Raw genomic sequence first — 25,718 nt, forward strand, 5'->3', positions numbered from 1 at the left:
ATGCCCTTTGTGAGTGAGAACTTCTTGTACTACAAAGGTTCTACCAGCTGGAGCCATGGAAGAGCAAAATCCAGAGGGAAAGCAGAGCTGGCTCTTCCCAGACCACCTCTGTGCTACTGCAGCACAGGCTGGAGCACATTAGAACCTGGGCTGCCCTAAAAGCCACCTAAATTACACCCCACACACAAACTTCAGCACAGGTTTTGTAGGATTTTCCTGTAACTCTCTAGGGAGGTTAAATCTTTATCAAAGCAAACTTCTCATTTTCTGTACAGAAAACATTCCATTTTTTTAAGGAAAATAATCTGGTAATATTTACAGAGGAGTCCTATGGTCATCTTTCTGAGTTAGCTGTACTCCTGCATCAGAACTATTACCCCTCAACCCCCTGGAGCACAAAGGTTTCCACTGTATGCCTTGTCCATTTAATGCACTGCAACTGAAAATATTCTACACTGACCTATGGATTGAAGCAATATTGATCTCAAATTTCTTTGCCCCAAGAACTAATACACCCCTCAGTGACACACCCCAATGAAAAGTGCAAGCTCACCTTCAATTTTACAATAAAAGCAGGCAGTAAATAATTAATTTTTAAAGTTTCATATTCTATTTAGTTTTTATAGGTGCTATGCAAAAAAAAAAAAAAAAAAGGCATGATTTACACTGATAGATCTTAAGAAGTAAGTGTGAATGGGGATTCATCATCCAAAGAGGTATTTTCCCTGCAGGGATCTCATTTTATCCTAGTGGTTCTCAACAGCTTTCATCTACCATTTGAAAGAAAATATAAAAGTCACCCATTGCAGAACGTACATCTGTCAAAAAATCTGAGGGGGCTGGGGAAATGGAGAAATGATTCAAACTACTCTGTGTAGCACTTACTAATGTAGCACTTAATTTTTCCAGCTAGAGACAGCTTAACAGCAAAGGTCACACAGCCAGGAGCTAAGAACAGGTCACACAAACACAGCACCACAAATTAATTAATACTGGAAACAACACAGATAATGGGGCCTGACTTACAAAACTTGAGCTCTGGTTTCTTCTGGAGGTAAGGAGGTGGGTACAGACACAAAATAGTATCGAGTAGGGGAATTCAGAATTCACCCTGGTTTTCTGCAATGAGTTCTCTGAGTGTTACCTTCTCTTTTCTGGGGCAAAACACTGAGCTTGAGCTGTACTTGCTGAAAAAAATCACTGCCCTGCAGAGATACAGAACACCTAATAATACAACAGCAATAACAGCAAGGAGTTAGCACATTGTAAATGTGAAATGATCCATAACAATATCTGCATACACACACAAGCATGCACAAACATATGTATTAATATAAGAATTCCAGCAGAAATGACAGCTTTCCTGGGCACACAGATCATCCCCTCAAAGCAATTACTCCTGGCACCCTAAATCCTACCTTCTCCCTGGAAAAATTAATGGTACCACTGCAGTTTCTTCACCACTTTGTCAGAAGAAAATTTTTGGGGAATTCTCATCATTCTCTGTATCTACCCTCACCATGTGGCAGCTATTCTTCTGGGAGCACCCAAGCCTTTTATCAGAGGAAAAGCAAAATTTTTAGCAACAGCTCATTAACAGAGAATTTAATCAATGAGTTGATGTACAGGCTGGAGAAAAGGAGAAGGGAATCCAGGAACATACATGCTTATTTAGATGTCACTTTTCAAGAAATTCTGATAAATTTAGCATGTCTTCTGCCTGTGTTTTGTTTTGTTTTTTGCTTTGGTTTGGGATTTTTTTACATCAGAAGTATTTTAAACCCTCTCCTTTATTTGTATTTCTTGCTTTTCATATTGTTTTTGCTTTCTCAAGGAAACTGGCAGCTGAAATGGTGTTCTAAAAACAAGGCACAAACATTGAGCAGTGTTGCCATTTCAAACACCAGGCTCAGCTGAAACTGCCGGGTGGTAAGACAATGCTGGTTCAGCTGCTGGAGCACTCAAAGGACAAAAAAAATGCTGAATAAAACCAAAATATAAGTCATGAGTCAACAAAAATTCTGGGATTTGTTGCAAATAACATCCTTCAGAGCAGCCCAAAATAGAGGATGCACTGCTCTTTGCAGACACCAGGAGCCTGTAGTATCACCTCCACCCAGCCACCCCAGTTTGTGTGGTTCTCTCTGCTGGAAGTACCAAGTACCTCCCAGAACCTAATGCTGATATTTCAAATCAGATATTTCCATTTTTCAGATAATGAATCAAAGCACCAATGAGAGAAAGAAAAAAGAGGAAAAAAAAACCTAAAAGAAACAATGCATATGTGCATGAGGAATGCATGAAATGGACCCATACATAAGCATTGAAATCTCATCTATTGCCTAGCCCCATTCATAGTCTTTTTCTAAGGAGATTAAAAAAGCATTAAAAGAAAATACATTGATTTTCTTTTTTTTTTCTGGTCTTTAATTGCCAGGGCAGACAGCCTGTAAAACCTGCTGCTGCTGTAGTACATATGGGCAGCTGATCTGAGCACAGAGCTCCAGGCAAGTTTTCAGCATTTGTTTTGAAATACAGGAAAATCAACTAGCAGCCAACAGCTCCCAGAAAAGCCAAATATCTGTGAACTGGGGGATGAAGAGCCTGCAGCACCAGCACAGGGCTCCACTGCCCATCCTCTGTCCTACAGGGAGCTGCATTCCTTTGCTCCATTTGCAAACATCCCTGAGCCATGTGAGCACACTCCTCAATTATATGGAAGAACCTGTGAGCACACACAGTTCATCCTCTGCAAAAAAATTATCTACCCAGACAGCCCCAGGGCAGGAACATTAAAGGCACTCCTGTAAGGTCTAATCCTGTTCCCACTGAGGCCACTACAAATTCCTCTGCCAGGGCTGGCAGCAGAACTGGACCTGTGTGGAGCTTTTATTTCTTTTTAAACCCACCACTCTCAGCACCCAAACAAGTTCAATGGGAATTTTTCAGATTAGTGTTTTGACACCAGAGCCAAAAACAAGTCAAGGAACATGTGAACTTCCTACAGCTCTTTGGAGAAGGCAGGGAAGGAGGCTGGAGGTGTTAACTGGGAGAACTGGTGAAAATGGTGAGGAGGGAGCAGCACTGAGCTGTCACCTCCAGGGTCTGTTATGACACTGTCAATTGCTCAGATGTTTGTAGAACTGGACAACACCAATTTTGTGTGGTGTTCTGCTAGTCCAAGCTTTTCCAAGGCCTGGATAAATTGAGTAAATACAGCAGACCCAAAAAATCTATAGAGCACTTCTGGGTGAGCAAAAAAGAGAGCGCTAATAAATGCAAAACACAAAAATAACAACTTCAGTGACTGCTCTTAGACAAAAGCCAGAAGATCAAGAAGGATCCTATGGCCCAAACTGCTCAAGGCAAGGGACTGCTCAGTCACAGCAGACTCCTGAAAGCAAACTCTCCATTGCACTCACACCTTCACAACAATACTTGCCTTGCTTCTGGAGAGAAAAAGAGCAGGATGCACCTACATCACAGAACAAGGGAAAAAATAAAAAGGCAAGATATGGTTTCCTTATTTCAGATTGTTTGCAGACTCTATATCTGTGGGACTTTTCATTCCAAAATTAACTGTGTGCTGAAGAGAGTCTGGAACAGCAGAGCCTTTATGCTTCCAAGTTTTGAGATGGCCTCAGAGTGCAAAATCTCTTCTCTCTCATTTCTGGAATAGCTTTTGACAATTAGTAGAATCAATGACCACAGAGCAAGAAATCTGCCCAATCCATCAGGGCCTAAATGTGAAAAGAGGGGGAAGAGAGAGAGAACCTTCTAATGACAGGAAGGGGAGAAGAGGTGTAGAATTTTTTTGGCTTTATTCAGGAGCATTTCCTCATGAATTCTGGAAGAGAGTCAGAAAATAAAGATAGCAGCCAGCACTCACCTCCTGCATCTTTTAAGGGAGAACTAGACAAATGCAGCAGTAGCAAATAAAGGAAACCATAAGTAACCTTCTCTGTGCAAGGCAGACACTACCCCAGTAGAGAGAGCTGGCACAAACCCAAGGTATAGAGGCTGCTTGGTAAATTCTCAATAAATATTAAAAACACAAGTATGCTGATATCTGCATTTTTTCCAAAGTTGATGGAAAAATTAAAGCATGGGTCGATGCTCCTGAGAACAGAGGAGTCAGTAAGATTCAGGTTTAGGGGAAAGAACAAAGGGATGGAGAAACTCTTATCTTGAATCTCAATTAAGTCGACAGATCCTGGAGATGAGAGAAAAGCGCCTGCGCTGGAGCCAGGACCTCAGCACCTTTTCCATCCTTCCAGAAAGGCTCACCCAGCTTCCAGAGGTGGAGAGCAGGGGGGCTTGGAAGCCAGGCTAGTGGAAAGATGCCAGCAAGACATGGGACCCCCTCTTTCTACAGGTTTCACCCTCTTCTCTCTCCTCATCCCAGGTATATCCGTTGTTCCTATCGAGTTTACAAGGACAGAGGAGAAGGAAAGGAAAGAGACAATTTTGTTTTCCACAGAAGGCACTCCTCATGCTCTGTGCTTTATATATATATATATATATATAAATTTTTTCTATGTACATATATTCCTCTGCAGAGGACTAGAGGAGACCAAGGGCACAACCATCACCAGATATCATCAGGATGTTAAAGTCTGAAGAATTCGCTCACCTTTAGCATCATCTTAGAAAAAACTCCACCAGCACAAAAGCTGACTTGATCTCCAAGCAAAAAAAGCTATACCTGTAAAAAATCTGGACTGATGGGTCATTAAAAGTAGTGACTAAAAGCCCTTTTTTTAAAAAAAAGAAATATTTAAAATACAAAATAACACAACCACTTCCAGGACGAAAGTAACCCAGCATGATGTAACAAGTGTATTACATCAACCTCCATAATAAATCCAACCTGCTAATATTTTCAACACTGTATGTGCTCTTGCACACTTTCAAATTACTCCAACACTATTTTAAACAAATCCTTCCACTGAAGAAAATGTCAATATATCAAAACTATTTTTTAAACTAATGAGTTTCCTTTTTTACAAAGCAATTACTTTAAGTACTGAAAAGGTTTCCATGGCACCCTCCACTTTCAGCTGACAAATATCAGCAATAGCTGGATTTAAAACAAACAAACTGAAACCCCCAAATCAGCAGCATTTGACTCAAGGAAAAACATTAAATATTTTCAAGCAGAAGCATTGAAAAACTTATTCTTACTGAAAGAAAAAAGTATGAATGCACACCTGCTTTTCTATCAATCTAAGCAGGAAACCATTTCACTGCTGCATCATAAGTAGAAGAAAAGTGCTTATTAAAACATTAATCACAGTCCATTATATTCTGACTCCATGCCAGAAGTTCCCATTACATCACTGAAAATATCTATTAACCAAAACCCGATTCTGACAAGTTACAGAAGTGTAGTGTTTAGGATTTAGTAATGTAAAAGTCAGTTTTAGAAGAACAGTTACACAATTGATTTTGCAGTGGCAAGCAACTATAATTAATTGTTTTTGTGACATTTATTACTGCAGTGGGGTTGATTTAACTGGTGTTTCTACTGTAAAATTATTAAAAAATTATTTCAAACTTCATCTACTTTTATTAAACACATTTATTGTGAAGGTATTTAATACCTGGGGCTGGCTAAACAATTTTAAAATGTGCTGGATATACCAGTACATGTAAAACTGCATTGTCTTGTGTAAATATGGGCCTTGTTCAGAACCATGTCTCACAGGAAATTATGCCAAATGAAAACCATCTCCCCTTCTCCTCTCCCACTGAAAAGGATTTATGTTTTTACATTTAATACCAGTTAAAGAAACAAAAATATGGTGGTGTTACCTTCAAGCCTGAGCAATAGTTCAGCTGTGAAGTCCCATTATGTTCAAACCTCTGCTTTGTTATTAGAAACACAGCCTGACTCAAATGCTTCCATTTGGAAGAGGGAGAAGTTAACAACTCAATTCTTTCTGGAAGCCTGGCACTGCATGTCTTGTTTACCTAGAACAGTTTTCAAATAACTACTAGCAAGGCTTTAAAACCAAAGCCATGAAATTGGTTCCTAAATGTGTGTACATAATCTCCAGCCAACCATTTTAATTCCTCAACCCCCTCTAAACAGCACCACTAACAACAACAACAAAAAAAAAATCAGAAATAGCTATAATACATGATAGGAAAGCCATTTTATGTATTTTGTCCCTTGACCCAACACACATGAGTCTCTTACTTCAAAAGACACCTGAGATAAAAACCTTTACAAACCTTTGGACATCTCCAATTTCAGATCCAAAGAGTTTCACTCAAGGTATTTTTAGGGTCTCCCCTCTATATCCAACCACTCCCTTCCATGCAACAGCTCTGGTCCCAGTTACCCCTAAAATCTCTGCTGTTCCTCCAGATGTGACAGCCCCAGGGAGAGATGCACAAACTGCTGGAATGGAAGGAGCCAGGAACTCCAATTCTTATGAATGTGGAAGACTTGGATAGTTTTGGGGGTTTTTTTATTGAGGAAACTGGGAAAAATAAAGAAGACACCTGTGATGGGATACCATTAACTCTTAGGAAAAGTTCTCTGGCTCCACTTTTCCCTCCAGTGTGATCTCATCTGAGGGACCACAGGGTCAGTACCAAAATGAGAAAACAGAGACTGCCAGCCCAACCTTTAAAAATCTTGTCATCCATCATTTTCAGGATTGAGAGCAGTTACATCCAGAGGATGAAATTTATCCCTGGAATTACTGACTTTGGCAACTGACCTGCTCCTTCAAGAAGAGATCCCTCACTGCTCCCACTAGGCACTCTTTGGAGAAGCTTTAAGCATTAGAGACTCCTTCAACAAAGCCATCTGAAGGGGGTTAAAGAACCACAAACTACTGCTTCAAAAGCTGCAGAAAGCTTCAAGCAAGACATTCCCCCCAGTGCTTCCTTCTGCCATTTAAGGGAGCTCATAACTCACCTTTTCAGCCATTTGATCCCTGACCAAAATTTTCATCAGAATGCTGCTTTACAACTGTATTTATCAGTGTCAGAGTCAAGATGATGCATAATTCCTGGCTTTATTTTCTTTATGGGTCTTTTTTTGCTGGCTGTCTCTGGCTAAATGTTTTCATTTTACATTACCCCCCCTTCTTTAAACAACAGTGTTCAAGGGCTTAGGAAGCCTCTCTCTCCTTCCGTCCATACTTCCTTTCCAAATTTTTATTGCAATGAATTTTTACAAATGCTTCAGAAGGCAAATTCATATAGGATGGTCCTCATCTTTCCACTTCAACTGCATCTGAGACTAATTAGTTTAAAATTATTGCATCCAAATAGATGCAATAATCTTAAATTTTTATTGCAATTAATTTTTACAAATGCTTCAGAAGGCAAATTCATATAGGATGCTCCTCATCTTTCCACTTCAACTACATCTGAGACTAATTAGTTTAAGATTATTGGATCCAAATAGACCCTTCAGGAGGAAATGTCAGGGCAAGTCCTTGTTGTGCCATCTCTCCTGACAGCCAAGCACAGAGCAGGAGCAATGCCCAGATGTTGAAGAGGAGGAGCTCAGCAATGGATTTCCATGAGCTCCCACATGCTCCATCAGGCAGGCTTTGCTCCCCATCACTGTGTTCCTGCCTCTGTAACACTGGGCTCAAAGAAAGCATCTGGGGGCTCTGTCCCAGGAAGAATTACCAGAACTGGAGGACACTGAGGCCCTGCTGTTGTTGAAGTGAGAGATAATCAGGACAGATCTCCTGCATGTGCAAAACATATTGTTTTTCTTGTGGCAACCACACAATTCCCAGTGCAATTATCCATCTGGCTGAGGAGCCAGGGAAAGACTCAAAAAGGGCAACATGATGGAGTGCAGGAGAAGCAAAGAGTGAAAAATGTAAAATAAAGGAAAATACTGAGTATAAAAGCCACTGATCTCAAATTTAGCACATCATTTCAGAGATGCAACAGAAGTCCTAAAACTTGTACCAAAACCCAGCAGCTAAGGAGGAAAGCCTGTGGACATAGAGAGTCACAAGAGAATCAGACATCCACAGCCATATCAATGCAGGGGATGGAGGGAAGGATGAAAGCAAAGAAGGGCTTTCAATAACAGATAAGAACTGTCACAGACAATCAGGTCTTTTTAAGTGGCTGGTAGTAACAAGGCTTTGATTTGCTGAGACACAAAGAGCACAGAAAATAGGGCATTTGGCCCACACAACTGCTGGATGCCTCCTGACACATTATAATCCATCAGCAGACAGCTTTGCCTGACACCTTTCAGCTGCCCACTTAGCAGCACTGCCTCCAAACCTGCAGAGACAACTCAGGGTTTGCCTCCTACAAACTCTCAAGAATAAAGCCAATATTACCATCCTGATTTTTGGAAGAAATTTTAAACATTTACTGTTTGATCCCGTAGCCCAGTTTGCAGCCAAATCTCCATTCCATTAAGGCTCTGATTTTTTTCTTTCTTTCCTCTTCATATTTAAGCATTTTAATGAATATATGATTTAGCATTCAGCAAGCCCACGCTGGAGAAAGACTCTTCTGGAAGAAATGGTATAATTACATTTCCTACAGCGACCTTGTAATCTCACGAGTATTTATTCTAGACTAAACAGCCTTACTCAGCTGCCCTGTGTCTGATTGTCGATGAAAGAAGCTTGTTTGACAACTGCTTCGAGCAGAAACATATTTTTTCCATGATTGCATGAAAAAGTAAAAAAACATTACCAGACCGGTATTCCGAGCACAGAGCCTCGTGTTAGATCGATGAGTTAATTTTGAAGCCAAAGGCCAACAAAAACAATCACCATGGACATTCTGCTGTCAGGGCCAGCTTTTGAGGTGAATTTAGTGGTACACACACAGTTACAGCCAGCTTTACATATAAGAAACCGAGTGGTATATGCAGGCTTCCTTCTTTGTTTCTTTATATATTTTCCATATTCTCTGCTTTTATAACCCTCCTGAGACCTTTTACAGTTACAGAACCCACACTATACCCACAGGTGGGCGGGCAGGAAGCAAAACTCTCCATTTCATAAGCAGTCCACTTTTAATATATTCAATTGCTAATGACCTTGACAGAAGAGCTCCATGCAAAACACCATATTCTACAGGGTGTCGTTTGAAATGTTCATAGACTTTTTTGCCAGAAAGCTGATTCCTTAAACAGGAAGACTTCAGACTTACTAAAGGCTGCACTCCTTGATTTCCATTCAGCTGGAAAAATTGGTGCTAATCTACCTCCCCTATATTAAATTTGCATCCTTCCAAAAATCCTAAAACGCAGGCTGTAGGATTTCTGTGGAATGCTAAAGCAATACCAGACAGTTTCTGTATCAAACCAGGTCAAGATGGTTTACAGGCAGTTCTGGTGCCTGCCCTGAAAGAGACAGCACACTTGGCCATGTTCAGGATTCCAAAAAAGGGCACCCACACAGTACTTGTTTTGCCATTCATGGGGTTTTTTCCAATTATTCATGATAAAATGAACAAAAACTAAAAGGCTGTATGGAAACTGTAGCTGAGTCTTTAAAACAATAATCACTCCTTACTGCCAATTCTTATCTATTGGGTACCCAATGCAAAACACTCTGCAGCAGACAGCAACCTCTCTGCTCAGGATCAGGCCCTGCAACAGGAGACTCTGGGAATTCAGACCATATGCCTTGGTAGCCAAGAGCATTCCTGCAAGGAGTGCAGCTCTCTATGTGCCCTCCAAAGCAAGACAAGCTTCCCTTGCTCTTACTCAATCTTTTGACTCTGACTACTGAGCTTATTGCGAGACTAGATTCCATTAAAAGGAGCAGAATGAATTCAGTGTTCAAAACCAATGGGCCAAAGCAGATCAAACCAGCTCTTCATTTGTGGCTTTTCTCCTTTTCCAAGATTCAAGAAATATCTGCATACCCCAGTGACAGAGCAGATGTGAAAAATCACCTGCTATGGACTTTTAAAGCCCAGCGATCCTGTCACCCATTCAAAATCAATTCTCAGTTATTTCACTGCCTCCAACCCTACACAGACACTGTCAGGGTTCTAGCAGAAGCTAATCCAGCCAAAGACCAGCTCAGCTATGCTGTAAGAATAGTTTGGAGACCATCCTGACTATTGCCTCACTTAAAAAAAAAAAATATCACAATGACTGACAGCAAAGAAGTTACACGAGTCATTTCTAGATTAAGTGCCAGAACTCTACATATGTTTCAAATTACACTACAACACTGTACAACAAAGAAATATGCAGAAATTTTCCACTTGAAGTGAAGGTTAAAAATTAAACACTAACAAAGCTCTAACAGATATGAAACCCAACCTCATCTTAATGCGAAATATAAAATGCCTGAGTTGTCCTACACTAGGAAAAAAGGAATGAATCAATCCAGTTGTTCATAAGAAAAAGCACAGTGGGCTAAAACATGTTCATTGTATGTACAGATTTTCACAGCACTCCCACTCTGCTTCAATACCTACCCCCTCAGCTCTTAAAACCATGTTCTGTTTAGATTAACTTTTAATTTATCAAAATATATTACCTATCCTCATTAGATTAGTGTTCACTATTGAGCTTCTTTTTCTGTATTTTATTTAAACAAAATATCAACCAGGGTGCTCCTAACAATGTGATTATACATGAAAACAAGTTGATGGATCAAAGAGAAGTCACATTTTTCCCAAAAAAAAAGAGGTTTTTTTATATGCACACATATATATATTCAGCTTGGATCTCTCCAAAGCTAAGTAGGCAAACACAATTTTATTTTAAGCAGCCCAGGCTTGACTTGATTACAAGGTCTGCTGCAAAGAGAAATTTTTAACCTGGCTTGTAAATTACCTGAATTTTATGAGAATGGTGAGGATATGACTGGCACTGTGTTGAGTATGATCCACTTTGGATTACAAGAGACTGCTTCTAAACCTTAACTCATGAAGTTTACATATCTTTACCCAAAATGCTAATCACATAAGCAGATTTTCAATTTATAGTCAATTTTTAAGTAGCTTGTGTATGGCTTTTCACAGCTGTAAAATTTGGTGGCTGCTGTGTGGCCACTCCTGTTAGACAGACTTGCAATTACTGCCAGGAATGTCTTTACATTCTTCAGGACCTCCAAAAAAACATCATTTGGATTCTCAGGGGCTTTTTTGTTTTGTTTTTCTGTAGAATCAAAACTACATATCAAACATACATTTTTAAAGCAACACACTACTTTCCTTCCCCATCCTGTGTTATTCTTTCACTGCTTGGAATGTCAGTTTGTTATATTTTTCATTTCTTTTGTTTTCCAGTAAGAAAAATGCAGACCTCCAACCACACAAATCCAGCATGCTCAGCTAAAACATCAGGAAGAAAAAAAAAATAAAATGAAAAGAGACAGGACTTTGTGGCCCATCTAAGAAAACCTCCAACTAAAGCAAGTGCCCAAGTGTTCTTCGTGCTCTCTTGCAGCCACACACCTCTGCTCCCCCCAAAAGGCAATTCTCAACAGATTTGCACCAATTTGAACCAAAAGGTGACACTTCCCTCTTCAGTCCAAACTAAGAGTTTGTGGTGACAGCAGAAGTGCCAGCAGAGCCCTTGACAAGGCAGGGATGTCTCTCCTAACACATCAGCAGGTTGCCCCCAGCTCTGCGCACAAAGCGATTTCTCAGTGCCCGTCCCCGAACACTTCAGTAATTCAGGGCAGTGACAAAGCCACACAGAGCCAGGGCTGTAAGTCATCATGGAGGGACAGGCAGCTGCAGAAGCCACCCCCAGGATGGGCATGTTCCAGTGATCCAAGACCCCATTTTCCTCCAAGGGCAGCACCACATGTTTGGGAGATGCTCTCACACATCCTCTCCCCTTTTCCAAGTCACGTTTCCATCTGACAGCTGAGACAGGCATAAGCTGGTCCTCGAGTCTGAACAACCAAAGTGACCTTCATGGGGGGCTGAAGGACACAAACCCCTACACATTATACCAATCATTTGTTTTGGGGAAAAAAAAAATCCTAAATCTTTATTATTCTCAGATTTCCAACACCCTAACAAGAAAATGCACAAGACTGTTAATGCTTTTCTGCAGTACTTAAAAAAAAAAAAAAAGAAAATTTACATCCCCAGGGGAAACTGAAAACAAATTTGTAAGAACAATTTGAACATAAATTTCTTTTTTTGCAAAATATGCAAACTCCACACAGAAGAGCAATAGAAAAATGCAAAATCAAGTTTATGGTCAGCTCATTAAGTTTTTTGAAAAGCCTAATAAGCAAATAATACAAGTCATCTTAAAAAGCTTTTTTTGTTTTTTTAATTATAAAAGATTCCTTACAAATGTTCTACATGACCCTGTAAGTATTCACCCTTTTTCTTGCCCTTTGCTAAATCCTTCTTGCCAGCTGTGTCCTTCATTACAGCAACTCACTAAGGAAAAAAAAATGCTGAAACCTAAAGCAGAAGGTAAGTTAAGGAATACTCAAAAAACTCATTCTACTGAGTGTTCTGAAGATTGAAAAAAAAAATGTATCTTTAAGAAAAAAAGTCAATAAATTATGCTACCTGAAGTGAATTCAAAGTCACCAGGTTGACAATAGTTTTTGCAATAGCTCTGGCTCCAGAAACTCAGATAACAGCCTGCACATTTGAGGGAACTATTTAGCAGCAATAAATGTCAGGCTACAAAGTTATTAACAGGGAAATTAATAGAGGGAGAAACTAAAATTAAATTAAAAAAAAATAAAACCAACTAAATACACTCAAAATCATAGAATGGTTTGGGTTGGAAGGGACCTTAAAGACCATGTAGCTCCAACCCCCCTGCTATGGGTAGGGATGCCACCCACTAGGCCAGGTGGCTCAAAGCCCCCTCCAGCCTGGCCTTTTATAAGTGCAAATGAAGAGGAAACTAAAAATCTTTAGCTGGAGAGGTTTACATTGTGCCCAGCTCTTCTGCCTCACCCAGGCAGCTGCATGCAGCTGCCTGAAGAGCCCCAAAGCAGGGACAGAGGCACATTAGTTAAGCATTCATCACCAACAGGAAATGCGCATGAGTTCATATAAACACAGAAACACAAATATATAAACCAACAGCCCTGCGCGGCTTTAGGTATTTCAGACACCCCATGGAATAGGGTTAGAGCTGTGCTGGCTGGGAACCCACAGCATGGATGTATTTGTTTTGGAATGGCAAACAGCCTCAGGACTCAGAGGAACTCTTCTGGTGGGCACCACCAACCCAGCCAGCCAGCCAGCCAGCCAGCCAGCCAGCCAGCCAGCCGTGAGCTCCCCTTGCTGCCGCAGCCACCCCGCTCCCTGCAGCTCCTCCACCACCTCCAGAGCCAAGCCCAACAAGGCTGGCTGCTCCTGCTCACAGGAGGAAAATGGCACATTTCAAAGTGTCTCCAAGGAAAGACTGTGGCATTGTTAACAAACCCTGCTATGAATCCCACACAGACACAACTGCAGGGTTTAAAGGGTTTTGCTCTGCAAAGTGTTGGGCTGCCCAAACCTGGTGCCACTAAATGCAATGGACATAGATGACTGATCCTGATGGATCTGGACACCAGCATTCACAGGCAAAGGGAATCCTCCCTGTACAAGCCATCTTTTCTTGTTTGGGATGAGGCTGAGGGGCCTCCAAGCCCCTCACACTGGAGGTCCCTCACAGCTGTGCTCCATCCAAACAGGTGGCCAAGGCTGAACCAGGCTCTGCCCAAGTTTAAACTCCTCATTAGTACTGGGTTGCAGAAGCTTGATACCAGATAATAAAAATTACAGGCATCAGGAGGACACAAAACAGTAAAAATGGAGACAGCCTCACTTCCAGACAGTTTTCACTGTCAGTTCTCACTTCAGTTTTCTGAAGCACCATTAGGTTGCTTATTTACCTTACTAAGTCTATCTACCTCTGTCATTTCCTGGATGAGATACAACTTCTCCCATGCCAGTGAACCAGGTGGGATTCCTGTTTGGATTTCAGTGGTCTCCCAAACTGCACACTGAATTGCCTCAACTTTGTTCAGTACTTTGTGGCTTCAGTTTTCCCAGATTGCACAGCCAAAGGTAAACTGTTCTTTTTTTAAGCTCTTTCTTGCCTTGCCAGCCTGCACATTGGTTCTGCCCTGCAGTTTTCCAGGCACTGGAAGTGCTGATGACCTTGAGGGTCAGGCCATGATGAGCTGGGTGACACTCCCCCAGTAGCTCCAGTTTTTAGGTGGCATTTCAGCTACCAACACATCTCTGGAGAGCAGACACATCACTCCTGGACTTCCTAACCTCTATAACTCAAAAAGGCTCCCAAACTCCCTTTCTTTCAAACATGGATGCACACCACGATGCTGCCAAGCTGCTGGACCAGCCCTGCATTATATTTTTTGACAAAGTTAAGCTCTGTGCTTCATTTCTCACAAACACAGTTTGACTGTAGACAGCAGCCGACAAGTAAATCTACCCTTTTCCGTGGCAAACAGCCCAACTTTAATATTTTTACTGGCTTACAGCTGGGTAAATTAAGCCCCAGATTTTTATTTATTTATTTTTTAATACCGTGCAACTGAAAATGAACAGCTACTTCACTATGACTGCCAAGGACAACCTTAAAAACACTAATGCAATCCAGTCCAGCTCTCAATAGATCTATAAAGGCAAGAGGACCAAAAATTTCAGCTTATCCACCCAAACAAAATGTTGGTTGGGCAGGAAGTCTAATATTTCGTTAAGATCCCTTAAAATAAAAAAAAAAAAAAGGAAAGGAAAAAAAAATCCCTGGCAACCTGAAGATGGTAACAATCCCAGCTACAATGCCATAAAATGGGAATTAAAATGCACTGATTTACTTACCCCAGCCTTCCTAACATTTCAGGCTCTGGAACTTGTGGTCCATATGTCTCCACTTGCAGAGGCTGATATTCATACAAAGTTTCCTCTAACTTTTGAATGGGACCTAATGAAATTTGCTGACCCTGTTGGGGAAAAAAAATAAGTAAAATATTTCTACATACAATCAAGGTCAAGGGCTTTTTTTGACTTTTTTTTATATGCAGTATAAGAACAAGCATTAACTTGGTCCAGACAAGCACCCTCCCACTAAGAACATACTGTTCACTACACCACTCACTTCTTTGTGATTTATGCAGGGCAAGCTTACCATTAGAAAATACAGCTGCTTCCAGTGTCACTAGCAAAATTATTATTAGGCACTAATTTCATTTATCTGAAGTACTATCAAACAAATGTCTCTGAACAACCCTACTTGATTCTGTAATCAATGATTTCCTGAAAGCCTTAATTAGAAAAGGAAGCCACTTGCCTTTCTCTCCACAGGCTTTGTAAGCTCCCATACATAATGGCTCTCAAGATAGACTTTTACAGAGCAATACAATTAATTCATTCAGCAAATTCCCATTTGTTTCATAACTAAAAATATAGAAACACACAAACATTAAGCTTTCACTCCAAATGGCACTTTTGCAAGACCTTCAGACTGCTGAGAAACAGTGAGACATTTCCACACCCCTGCCCTCCAAGTCCCTATCACTCAGAGCTCTCACAAAACAGGAGACTTGTGCCTGAGAAGGAGGGGGTCAGGAGGCTGTGAGATAGAGCCAAAGTTAACAGATGTTGCTGCGTGACATTCTACACTGATTTGTTGATCTTTCACACAGTTTCAATTTTCTACTGTATTCTATGGTGCTCACAAAAATTAGCAGCAGCAGCAAAAAGACAGAGCACTGTGAGCTGCCCCAAACCAGCCTGGCTTTCCCTGTAGAAATTGAGTTTCCCATCTGCAAAATGCAGGAATTTAGCAAAGTAGTAGTATTGTTTTTGTAGACATTTTGTCTGAAACAGGAGATGGGAAGCTTTCCATGGTGTAATGCTGTGTATAAGCCTGGCTCCCACTGGTGATCACTTACTGAGCTGAGCTTCCCTGGGGCCACTCCTTTGAGCATCTACTCCCTCAAGTGGAAAATACAGGCTCCTAAAGTGGGACACTGGGTTAAAATTAACTAAAGAGGGGAATGAAAAAGTCTGTAGAAGGGGAAAGCTGTTAATTAAATTTGTGGCTGAAGACAGTGACCTTTCTGAATTTGGAGCAGAGATATTTTTGTTTAGGGAGTTGCAGAAAATAGCTACAAAAACTGAAGACGTAAGTCCTTGAGAAGTGTTATCGTGGATCTAAGCTGATCTCTACGGAAATATCAGCAGCTCAAGTTTTCCATTGAAACAGCCCCTGTGTGTGTGATGAAAACAGAGAGTTTTAGGCTTGTTCTGCACTGCCTGGGGGACTGGAGAGGCCACTGCTGACACTGGTATGGGGACAGTGTCCTGGAAATGAGATGTGAAGGAAGTTTTCCAGTCAGCCATGCACCACTCCAACTCTCATGGCCAGCACATTTATTTCTGTGCTACAAACTATTGCTGCAACATTAAAAGAAGGCTACTATACATTTTTAAAAAGTAGTAAAAGAAAGGTTAAAATTTCAGCTAAAGGTTAAAAATTCAGCTTTAATCCCACATCATGATATTTTAGGACATAAAAGCAGGGGTTTCTATTTTCCTAGAAGTTGTCTATTTACAATCTATCCAAGTTGATTAAAATACAGTACTTTGTAGCTACATTTATGTGGGCCTCTTACACACACTGCAAGAGGGTAATGCTTAAATAAGACTCTTACATTTGAATTTTTAGCAACATCTTTGTCTCTAACCAAACAAAATGGAAAGTCATACCAAATGTTTTACATATGTACAACCTCATCTGGTGACTGAAGAGTCTCACTCTTTCCAAATCCAAATTTTGTTCCAGCCATAGAAAAGAAATTTCAGTTTTGGGCAAAGATCAAAACCATGGTAAATACTTTGGGAAATTACTTCTGTGCAGAAAAAGGGAGAATCTCAGATTGCAGGCACCCCATCCCCTGAGGACACCACCAGAACAGCTGCTCACTGTCAGCACAGTCAGCACAGTTACCACTGGTGCCTTCCTGACACTTTGTTAATGAGAGCAACTTCTGCCAGCATTGGCCAAGAGACACAGGAAGGCTCCCAACACATGGACTGGAATCATCACTGCCCTCCTTCCCCACCACCATTTATGCTGCTACAGATGTCCACCTCTGGAAGCTCCTGGGAGGACAGGATGAAAATGTTTCATTTGTTTTCCCCTCTTTGTGAGGTTCCCAAGGTGCCTGAGGTCACAGGGGATCAGAATGGTCAGGATTTCTCAGATGAGCAGGAACTGTAAGGGAGCTGCCCATGAATGGTGGGAAGGCTGACTGGTCATCACCCTAGGGGAATGGGGGGCACTGGGGTCATGGGGAAGGATTCTCTGTGTGGAACTGCATCACCAGCTCCCTGTGGTGGCCTGGAGAACAGCAGAATGTCACAAGAGGAGCTGCATTATAGAAACTGTCCCCCCTTGAGCTGGTCTGACATCATGTCCAGCACAGGCCAGGACATTTTGTGTTCCTGTATGAAGCCCAAGGACTGGCAGTTCAGCCAAAATACCTTCTTTTGAAAGGCATCCAATCTAGATTCAGACAGATTTGAGATCACAGAGGTACAGGCACATCCCCTAGGTAAGTTGCTGCAATAGGTAATTATCTTCACCATTAAATACTGGCAGGTCATTTCTGGTTCATCAGGTTGACTCTCTCCTATGTTTTTCTCACCTCCCTCATGGGCCAAGGTGCAAGTATTAGGAACCAGGGTGCCATTTCCATGGCAAAATGACTGCACTGGTTTGTGTGCAGCCAGCAGATCTGCACCTCAAGGAGATTATGCAGCTGTAGGAGACAGCTCATTTGTTTTTGTTTCCCAAAATCACAACTTTAGCTGATGCACTTTGGCAATGTGGATTACATTCCACTTAGCAATGGGTAAAAAGCCCCATGATCAGCTGTTGTTCCTGCCCTTTGGCTGTCTGGCCTTTAGGCTCCTGAGCTTACAAACTGTTCAGCCCTACACAGGTTAGTGAGGTCCCAGAACTGGGTACAGCCCAGACTGGTGCAGAAGGCTGGAATGCAAACCAAAACCATTGCCTTTCCTATTTCTACTGTTGGGATAAGCTGACTCACAGAAAAACCTTGTTGAAGTTAAAAGGCTCAATTTGACCACTATTATCTCAGTAAAGAGCCATTTGACCAGAAGCATCCCACTTTTGTCTCTTTGTCCCAAGTGGTCCCTAACCACTTCATAACAGACTGGTAATAAAAGGGAAGCTGCTGTGTAACTTTAGAGACACCACAACAGACAATAACTGTTACTTTGGACTTACACAGCACTTTTACAGATCCAAAATCCATTTCTAACATATGAGGTAAGACTTCTAAATTTCCTGTATTCCACCTAGACAGTCAGCCTTACCTCTTTCCAGCATTAAGAGGCATTTATCAGCATGCTGAAACCAAAATGAAAGCAGTGGGACCAAGGTCCTGCTTCTGCATTGCTTTCTCCTGACAAACCTAAAATCTGATGTGGTCATGGGTAAGTATTTCTAATTCCCCTTGGATGCTGTAATGTTTGTGTAAAAGAAGCTGACAGCATCCAAATGAAGACAGAAAAGGCTTCCAAGAACACAGACAACACTTTTTCCTGCCTCTTCTCCCTCCCACCCCAATCTTCACAGCATACAAGTGTTTTCCCTGGGATTATTTTAGGCACCAGAGCTGTCTATTACATACTGGAATGTATGGAACCACAAAACATGCTGCTAATTAGAAGGAAGGCATTTGCTTATCCTTAGGACTTTGTTTATATAAAAGCCTGCACAGCAATGGATTTGTGAGCAACTGACATTCTATTCATGTGCTGTATGGGTTCAGATGAGAGACATACAGGATTAAATTGGGAGGGAGGCTGAATAATGTCTTTGTATTAGAAGTAAAACTGACTGGCTGAAAGACTGTTTGAGGCAACTCTCAGCTGAAAAAGAAACAAAAGCAGTGGCCAGTTTTGGTTTCAGATTGTGATACAACATGGCATTTATAAAAGAAAAGCCATGGATTACATACAAAGAACTGCCCCTGCAGTAACAAGGAGCTTACTTTAAACAAGACCAACACTCTTTCAGAACAACCATGGCTACTGGAACATCAAAATTATAGTGTATCACTGCACCTTTCCCACAGGTTTGGGGAGGGACTCTTGGCAGATGCCAGGTACATCAGTATTTGCCTGCTAGCAGTATGAGGTTATTTTAGCACAGAGTACAGAAATATCAGCCCAAGTTGCAGCGTTCACACTTCTTCCCGTCCTGCCCTCTCTCTCCCTGTCTGTGTCCCCAAAATGACACTGCCTTCCTCCACCTCCTTCCCTCAGCAGCAAAGAGAAACAACTGACAGCCTTCCCAGAAATCTTTCAAGAGCCAAGGAGGAGGAGAAAGGAGACTCACACCAAAAATGCACTAGTAGGGGAAAGAGGAGGAACAGCTATGCCACAAAAACATCTCCAGGCGAGAGACAGAAGCCAGAGACTGGGGTCAGTAAAACTTGTCCAGACAAGGCAAGTTTCTGTACTAGCAGCAGCTGGACTAGCTGATGGAGCCAATCTTTTTGCCTTTTAAATTTCTCTCTGCTTAGGACCTTACTCAGCTCTGCTATCAGCCCACTTCCACAGCACACGTCAGAGCACAGAAATAGCGGCGCTCGCGCTACCTCTCATTAGTCCCTTTGCAGCAATGTTATTTTGATTTAACCCTTTTCTCTGTCAGGTCACTCTCCTGAGCCTGGCCAAAGGAGACAAGGAGGAACCAAGGGCTGTGGAATGTCAGGACATGATGCTGCTAAAACACATCCCCAGCAATGCTTCCATTGTACATGGCAGGACAGAGAGGTTAACAAAGACCCTTTTAAACACGCCATCATCTGAGCATGCAATTATCCAAATGCTTTCAAGTGAACATTAAAACAAAACTATAAATTCCATGAATTTTTCAGTATAGGCAGTCTTAGGAAACTATTTTACTGTAAAGCTGGTAACAGAACTCAGCTTTTGAAAAGATTTCATGTTCACACAATTTCTTATAGATATCAACGTAAATATCTTTGGCGATGTGGTGTGAGCAGAAGTTGGGTTGTTGTGGATTTATTCTCCCCATCCAGCTTCCACCCTCTCAATTCACTACTGACAAATCCATGTCAGCAATGCTAAAGTGGCCTTCTGATTCTGATTAACTACTTTGACTACAGTAATACTCAGGAAAAGGAGAATGAAACTGATAGATTTGGAGGGCTCAGTTAATATTATTTTAACCTTTACCCTCTCTGTCTTCCACAGCCTTTTTAAATAAACACAAAGTATGTCAAACTAAAATGTATAATTCTATTCATTGGCCTAAAATTCCTGTGCCAGTGAAGCTTTTTCAAAGACTTAAATATCAACTGTTCTCTCTCTGCTCTTGAAAAAACAACAATAAATCGAATTTATTTACTTGATTATGAGAAGTAAAATATTACAAGGATATTTCAGAAGTGAAACTGAAAGAACAAATGATCTGACAGAAAGCAACAGAACCAATATTAAGATTTTCTGCTGATCTCAAAACCAAAATCTGACCACAAATGGCAAGATCTGAGACACAAGATTGCCAACCCTTCTCTGTGTGGTAGATTATTTCAGACACCTAATACCAATCTCCCTAAATTTAGACCTTTTTTTTTTCCTCCACAGTAACTTAATTTGATTTTCAAATGCCAAAACAGATTTAAAGGATGTGCATTCTTTAGGAATGACAGAAATAAGCCAAGAGATCAACAGCACTGAGCAAGTTATTAACAACGATAGTCAGATATATGCAATTTGTTACACAAACAGGTACCTGCAAAATTAACCATGGACTAACCTTGGTTAAATCACACTATTAGTTCTACTTGCCTCCAAAATTTTCCTTTACAACTTTCTGACATAAGTAATTACCTGACCAGACTTATCTTTAAGCTCCTGCCAAAAAGTCCCATTTCTCTAATCTCCCAGAAAGAAAGCCTGTGCCCCTCTAACAAGCCAAAATACAATTGTGCTGGGGCAGGGCCAGGGCAGGATTTAGTGCCTGCTCTCTTCACAGAAAAGCCCAGTGCCCTTTCCTCATGCCCATGGACTGCTCGGGACTGTCCTCTCCAGCACTGCCTGCTGCAGCCCAGGCAGGATTCAGGGGATTGTCTGGATGTTTGCTGCAATAAGTCACTCTCTTGTTTTCAGCAGAGACCCCAGAGTTCTGGCAGGATCTGCCAAGCTTTCCTCAAAATCCCCACCACTGTTCAAAGGATAGCCCAGTACACAAGACAGCATTATTTTGGGGATTGAAGAATTAAAACACAACATCATTTTCATGTCACTAATAAGCCCATGGGTCACACTCCTGGTTTTTAGCACTGGTTTCTCAATCTTGCTCCCAACTCTGTCTCAGCTCCCAAGAAATTTGTTCTGTGCACACCACTGTGCCAGACACGACTCAATAGCATCTGTTCCTTTTGTTCTGTGCCCAGGACCTCCACCCTGCCCTTGGTGCCTCTTTGGCCACCTTCAGCTGGACTGAAGAGCCATGCCATGAGCTGGCTGCTGAGGGGCATTTGGACACCCTGGGAATGCCAGTTGAATTTGCAAACCTCGCTATCAGCTCATGTATTATTTTTGATTTTGTACAGCAGCTTTTACAGACTCTGTGTGGCCCTTCTCAGGGTACAGCTGCAGGTTCCTCCCATTTTCAGAGAAATGTTTCCTTCCAGGTGACTTAAAGTCCATGTTTTGGTCAGTTTGTTCCACCAGTCCTGTTGGTAATACAGCACACTAAGCAGAACTAAACAGACTTTTGTTGCATCAGACTTCTGGAGCCTTGGTCATTTTGGTTTGCCTATCAACAAAGCACAGTATCCACTATCAACAACAGCCAGTCTAATTACAGGATTTAATACTTTAATATAATATTGTTTTAAATACACACATTTAAGACCTAATTTTTCAAGGGACATGAAGTAAAAATAAATGGCTAATGCCAGTTTGTGTATCATGAACAATGAGAGAGGGACAGACACAGCAGTGGAGGTCAGAGCACAAAGCATTGCTCATCAAACAGCAACAACTGCCTGAGTCTCTGCACAGGTGAATCTGCTGGTGCTCATACTTGGCTGAACTAAAGCTGTGTGTTACACTGATATGATCCCTTGATTATGCAAGAAAATTATCTAGGATTTCCTGGAGAACAGTGGAAACTGTAAAAACCAGCTGCTGTGCTGGAAGAACAGCAGCTCATAAAGAATCATACATCACTGTACTAAACTGTCTGCTCTTTCCTGGGATTCTCTAAAGCAGCTTCCCCCATCCAAACAGCCACAGCTCCACAATACTGTTTTTGAGGAATGCAAAGACTGAAGAAGGATGATTTAAAAAGAAACACTGCTTAAAACACCAAAGCCAAACAGAAAGCTGAACAGACCTCAGACTGTAGAAGATGAATACGTCTATGTGTGTGTATGGAAGTCAGAGATATATTCCCTGTTCTACTGAGCATCCAGCCTAGAGCCAGATAAATGTTGATAAAGATGCAGAACATCACATTCAGTATAGCTTATGTCTGCCTGATAAAGGGAAGAAATAAAGTGAGATTCCTTGAATAGTTAGATTTTAAGGAGGGACTGCTAAAGGTTGATGATTGTCTGGCAAGAGAAAGCAAGGAAGTTTTTTTAGCAACAGACACCCAAAAAAAGAATAAAATATTAAGAAGAGGACAATAAAGGCAGATGAAAGGAAAAGCATGAATAGAATAGAAAAACAGGAAGGGTAAATTATTAGAAACAGGCAAAAAGATAAAAAGAAGGAATTCAGAAAAAGTGAAGTCTAAAGTCAAAAAACTAGAAGTATCTGGCATTAGCAGTACGTGATACATCTTCACAGTATTTGTGGGCTGTATTTAGAACATTTAAAATGAAAACTGAAAACTGTTAGCAATATATTTAGAAATTATTACCTAAAGTAAAAGTAGTTTATTTCTAGCCTTTTTCCATCTGCATGAAGGGTGCACAAGTAAACATGAACCAACTATTCCAGGACAGGAGAGGACCCACTGCAAACATAACACACACTTCATGGCACTGCTTTGAAAATGAACATTAATTCTCAAACTAAACAAAAAAAACTCCCTGGGGCAGAAGAAACTGCATTTTTAATCTGCACAAAATTTATTCTTTTGTCCTTCCAGAGAGGTTTAGTTTCTTTCCATGCAAGTTTTCATCTATGTGGGTATTTCATTTAAGTGGGTATAACAAAATGATGCTTAAATCTGAACCACAGACATGACAGCTTTCCAAGTTGTGTGTACTTCCCGTGGCACCTGAATTTACCAGTCCTTTGGTCAGGATTCACAGAACTTCACAGGACCAAGAAGCCTACTTGTAAGCCTTGCCTGATCCTGAGAGAGTTGCAAAAAATCCTCCTACGGCCTGCTGCACTGCCCTGGTTTCAGTGGCTACAGCTTCCTAACTCCCTGAAACACAACCAGAAATATCTAAGGCATCTTTAACACAAAGAAAAAGGAATGGTTCCTGCCATGAAAAATCTACAGTCTCAGAGAAAACAGAAGCTGGCAGCAAAAATGGATAAAATCACATGGCAATTTCACTCAGTCCCTGAAAAACCATATTTATCTGTTTACAAAACACAAAGATGCCTCATCTGTTTTATCTTGTTCAGTGGTTTCATTGTGAACCCTTTTGCTAAAACACTTGTATTCAAATTTTAAAAAAGCAAGTGTTGCCACAGATTCTGAAAGAGGAGACTGCAGTGAAAATAACTGCAGGACAAACACTGTATTTTGAGCAAGTTGGAGAGGCTGCCTGAGTATTTCCTGCTATAGGCTTACAACAGACAGTTTTGCCTTAAAAACAACCCTTCCATTGTAGAAGGGAAGATTCCTGAATGCTCTGGCACAAGTACTGGATGGAGCCACAGCAGCAGAGTGCCCTGACATTTAACAATATCCAAGAGGGAAAGGCATTGCTGAAAGGCAGCGTGCTGGATCAGGGACTGCACTGCCATCCCAGGCCATGGCCACTGGCTGCTGCTTGGGCAGCAACACAAACAAGCTGCAATCCCAGAGAAAAGGAAGCCCCAGGAACAAACATTAAGAACATTTGTTAATCAAAGGACTAATCATACAGGAAGGTCTTCATTTCTTTGAATTTCACATATTATTTCCAATCAGTAAAATATGTACCAGGCTCTCCACAGATGATGCAAATGTTTATCCTGGCTCAGGGCAGCTGCTGCTCTGAGAACAAACCAACATAAGCTGATCATTTGAATCCCCTTAAAACTCTTAGTATTGGACCAAATAAAGCACAGTAGAGCTTACTACACAGTTGTACAAGCCATGCCGAACATCTTTGTGCACTTAAAAACTATAATTTAATTAACTTTACCTGTAAGCTTGGGGAGGGGGAGGGTGCACAAGGGGGGAGAAAAAAAATAAAATACAAACTCCTTTTCTCCTAAACTCTGAAAATAGTTCAGGGTCCAAATCCCTATACAAGAAGTAATAAAAATAGTTTGGTTTCTGGTAGCAATAACAAAAATGAGGGCAAGATTAATTCTTACACTTTTATGGCAAACAATCTAAAGCAGATGTTTGAGAATAAAAGCGAGATGTCAAAGTAGTTAAAAAGCGCTTTTCAAACTCAAACACAACAAGACAACTTACAGCTTTATGTGCTTATATAAAACTCTAAATCATCCCAATCAGCTCCCACCCTTCACCCTTCTCTAGTCCATGAAGCTTCACAATTACCAAAAAATATTATATTCAAGTCTAAACCACCACAGATTGGTGTCTCCTGAAGAAAAGCACATGCAAGTGAGCTTTGCTGATTAGAGATCAGCTCCTGAATCTGGAGCCTTATGAAGAGAAATAGATTTCGCTGGGTTGAATATCCAGGATCTCTGGAATAAAGTCCCTGTCTTCAAGAGACAGAGCACACTTTAAAGGTATCTAAAAAAAGTTCAGAGTGTATTTACATTTCTGCTAGAAAACTGCAGTTTTGAGACGGAGATCAAACTTCACATTCTAAGGTCAAAATCAACATAAGCATTCCTCAGAATCAGACTTCAAATGGATATTTGAATTTATCCACACTTTCTTGTTTGCGAGTTCAAAGAATTGCTGATCATAAAGCAAATTTTAAGATATTAAATCTTTCAAGTAAAGATTTGACAAAAGACAATGTGTGTGTGCAGGAGAATTGAGTCCCTCCACATGTGAGAGGGCAGAAGCCTGTGCAAAGTAACCCTAAGCACACCCTTTTCCAATGAAACTGCCCTTTATTGTGAACACTGTGTTAACCTAAAACACCGTTCACTTAGATGTGCTTTCCAAAAGGCCTCGAGCAGGATGATACTGATTTAAATAAAGAAAATTAGGCAAGTTTTTGCACTCCAGCTTCCCACACAAGGAGGATTTGCCAAGCCCTTCCAGCCTAATCAGTTCTGCAATCACCCCAGTATATAAAGAAACTGACTCAGCGCACACAAACACTTCCAGACTCACCAGCAAGAGCTGATTTTTTGGCTGACCACAGCAAACTGCCTCCTAAGCCAGGCAGCCCCAGTGTCCATCTACCTGGAAGCCATCCATCCAGCCACACTGGGCTACTGTGCATCTGCATGGCTGCTCCACTTCATTAGTGAAACACAAACCCGGCTCCAGCCATCGCAGTAACTGATACCGTATCACTCAAGTCAATGGGAGCAAATCAGAAACTCTACACTGCATATGAATAATAATA

At 41.2% G+C, this 25,718-nt stretch overlaps 1 protein-coding gene across 1 annotated transcript in view; it reads right to left on the reverse strand.

Moving 5' to 3' along the window:
- The window catches only part of MNAT1 (MNAT1 component of CDK activating kinase), a 118,872-nt gene that overhangs the window by 21,087 nt on the left and 72,067 nt on the right, over positions 1 to 25,718 (reverse strand). Inside the window, exon 7 of the mRNA XM_009101658.4 lies at positions 14,791 to 14,912. Coding sequence (XP_009099906.1) covers positions 14,791 to 14,912 — 122 coding nt within the window. The remainder of the gene's footprint in view (positions 1 to 14,790; positions 14,913 to 25,718) is intronic.

The sequence above is a fragment of the Serinus canaria genome, chromosome 5 (genome assembly GCF_022539315.1).
Source record: "Serinus canaria isolate serCan28SL12 chromosome 5, serCan2020, whole genome shotgun sequence".
Taxonomy (NCBI): Eukaryota; Metazoa; Chordata; class Aves; order Passeriformes; family Fringillidae; genus Serinus; species Serinus canaria.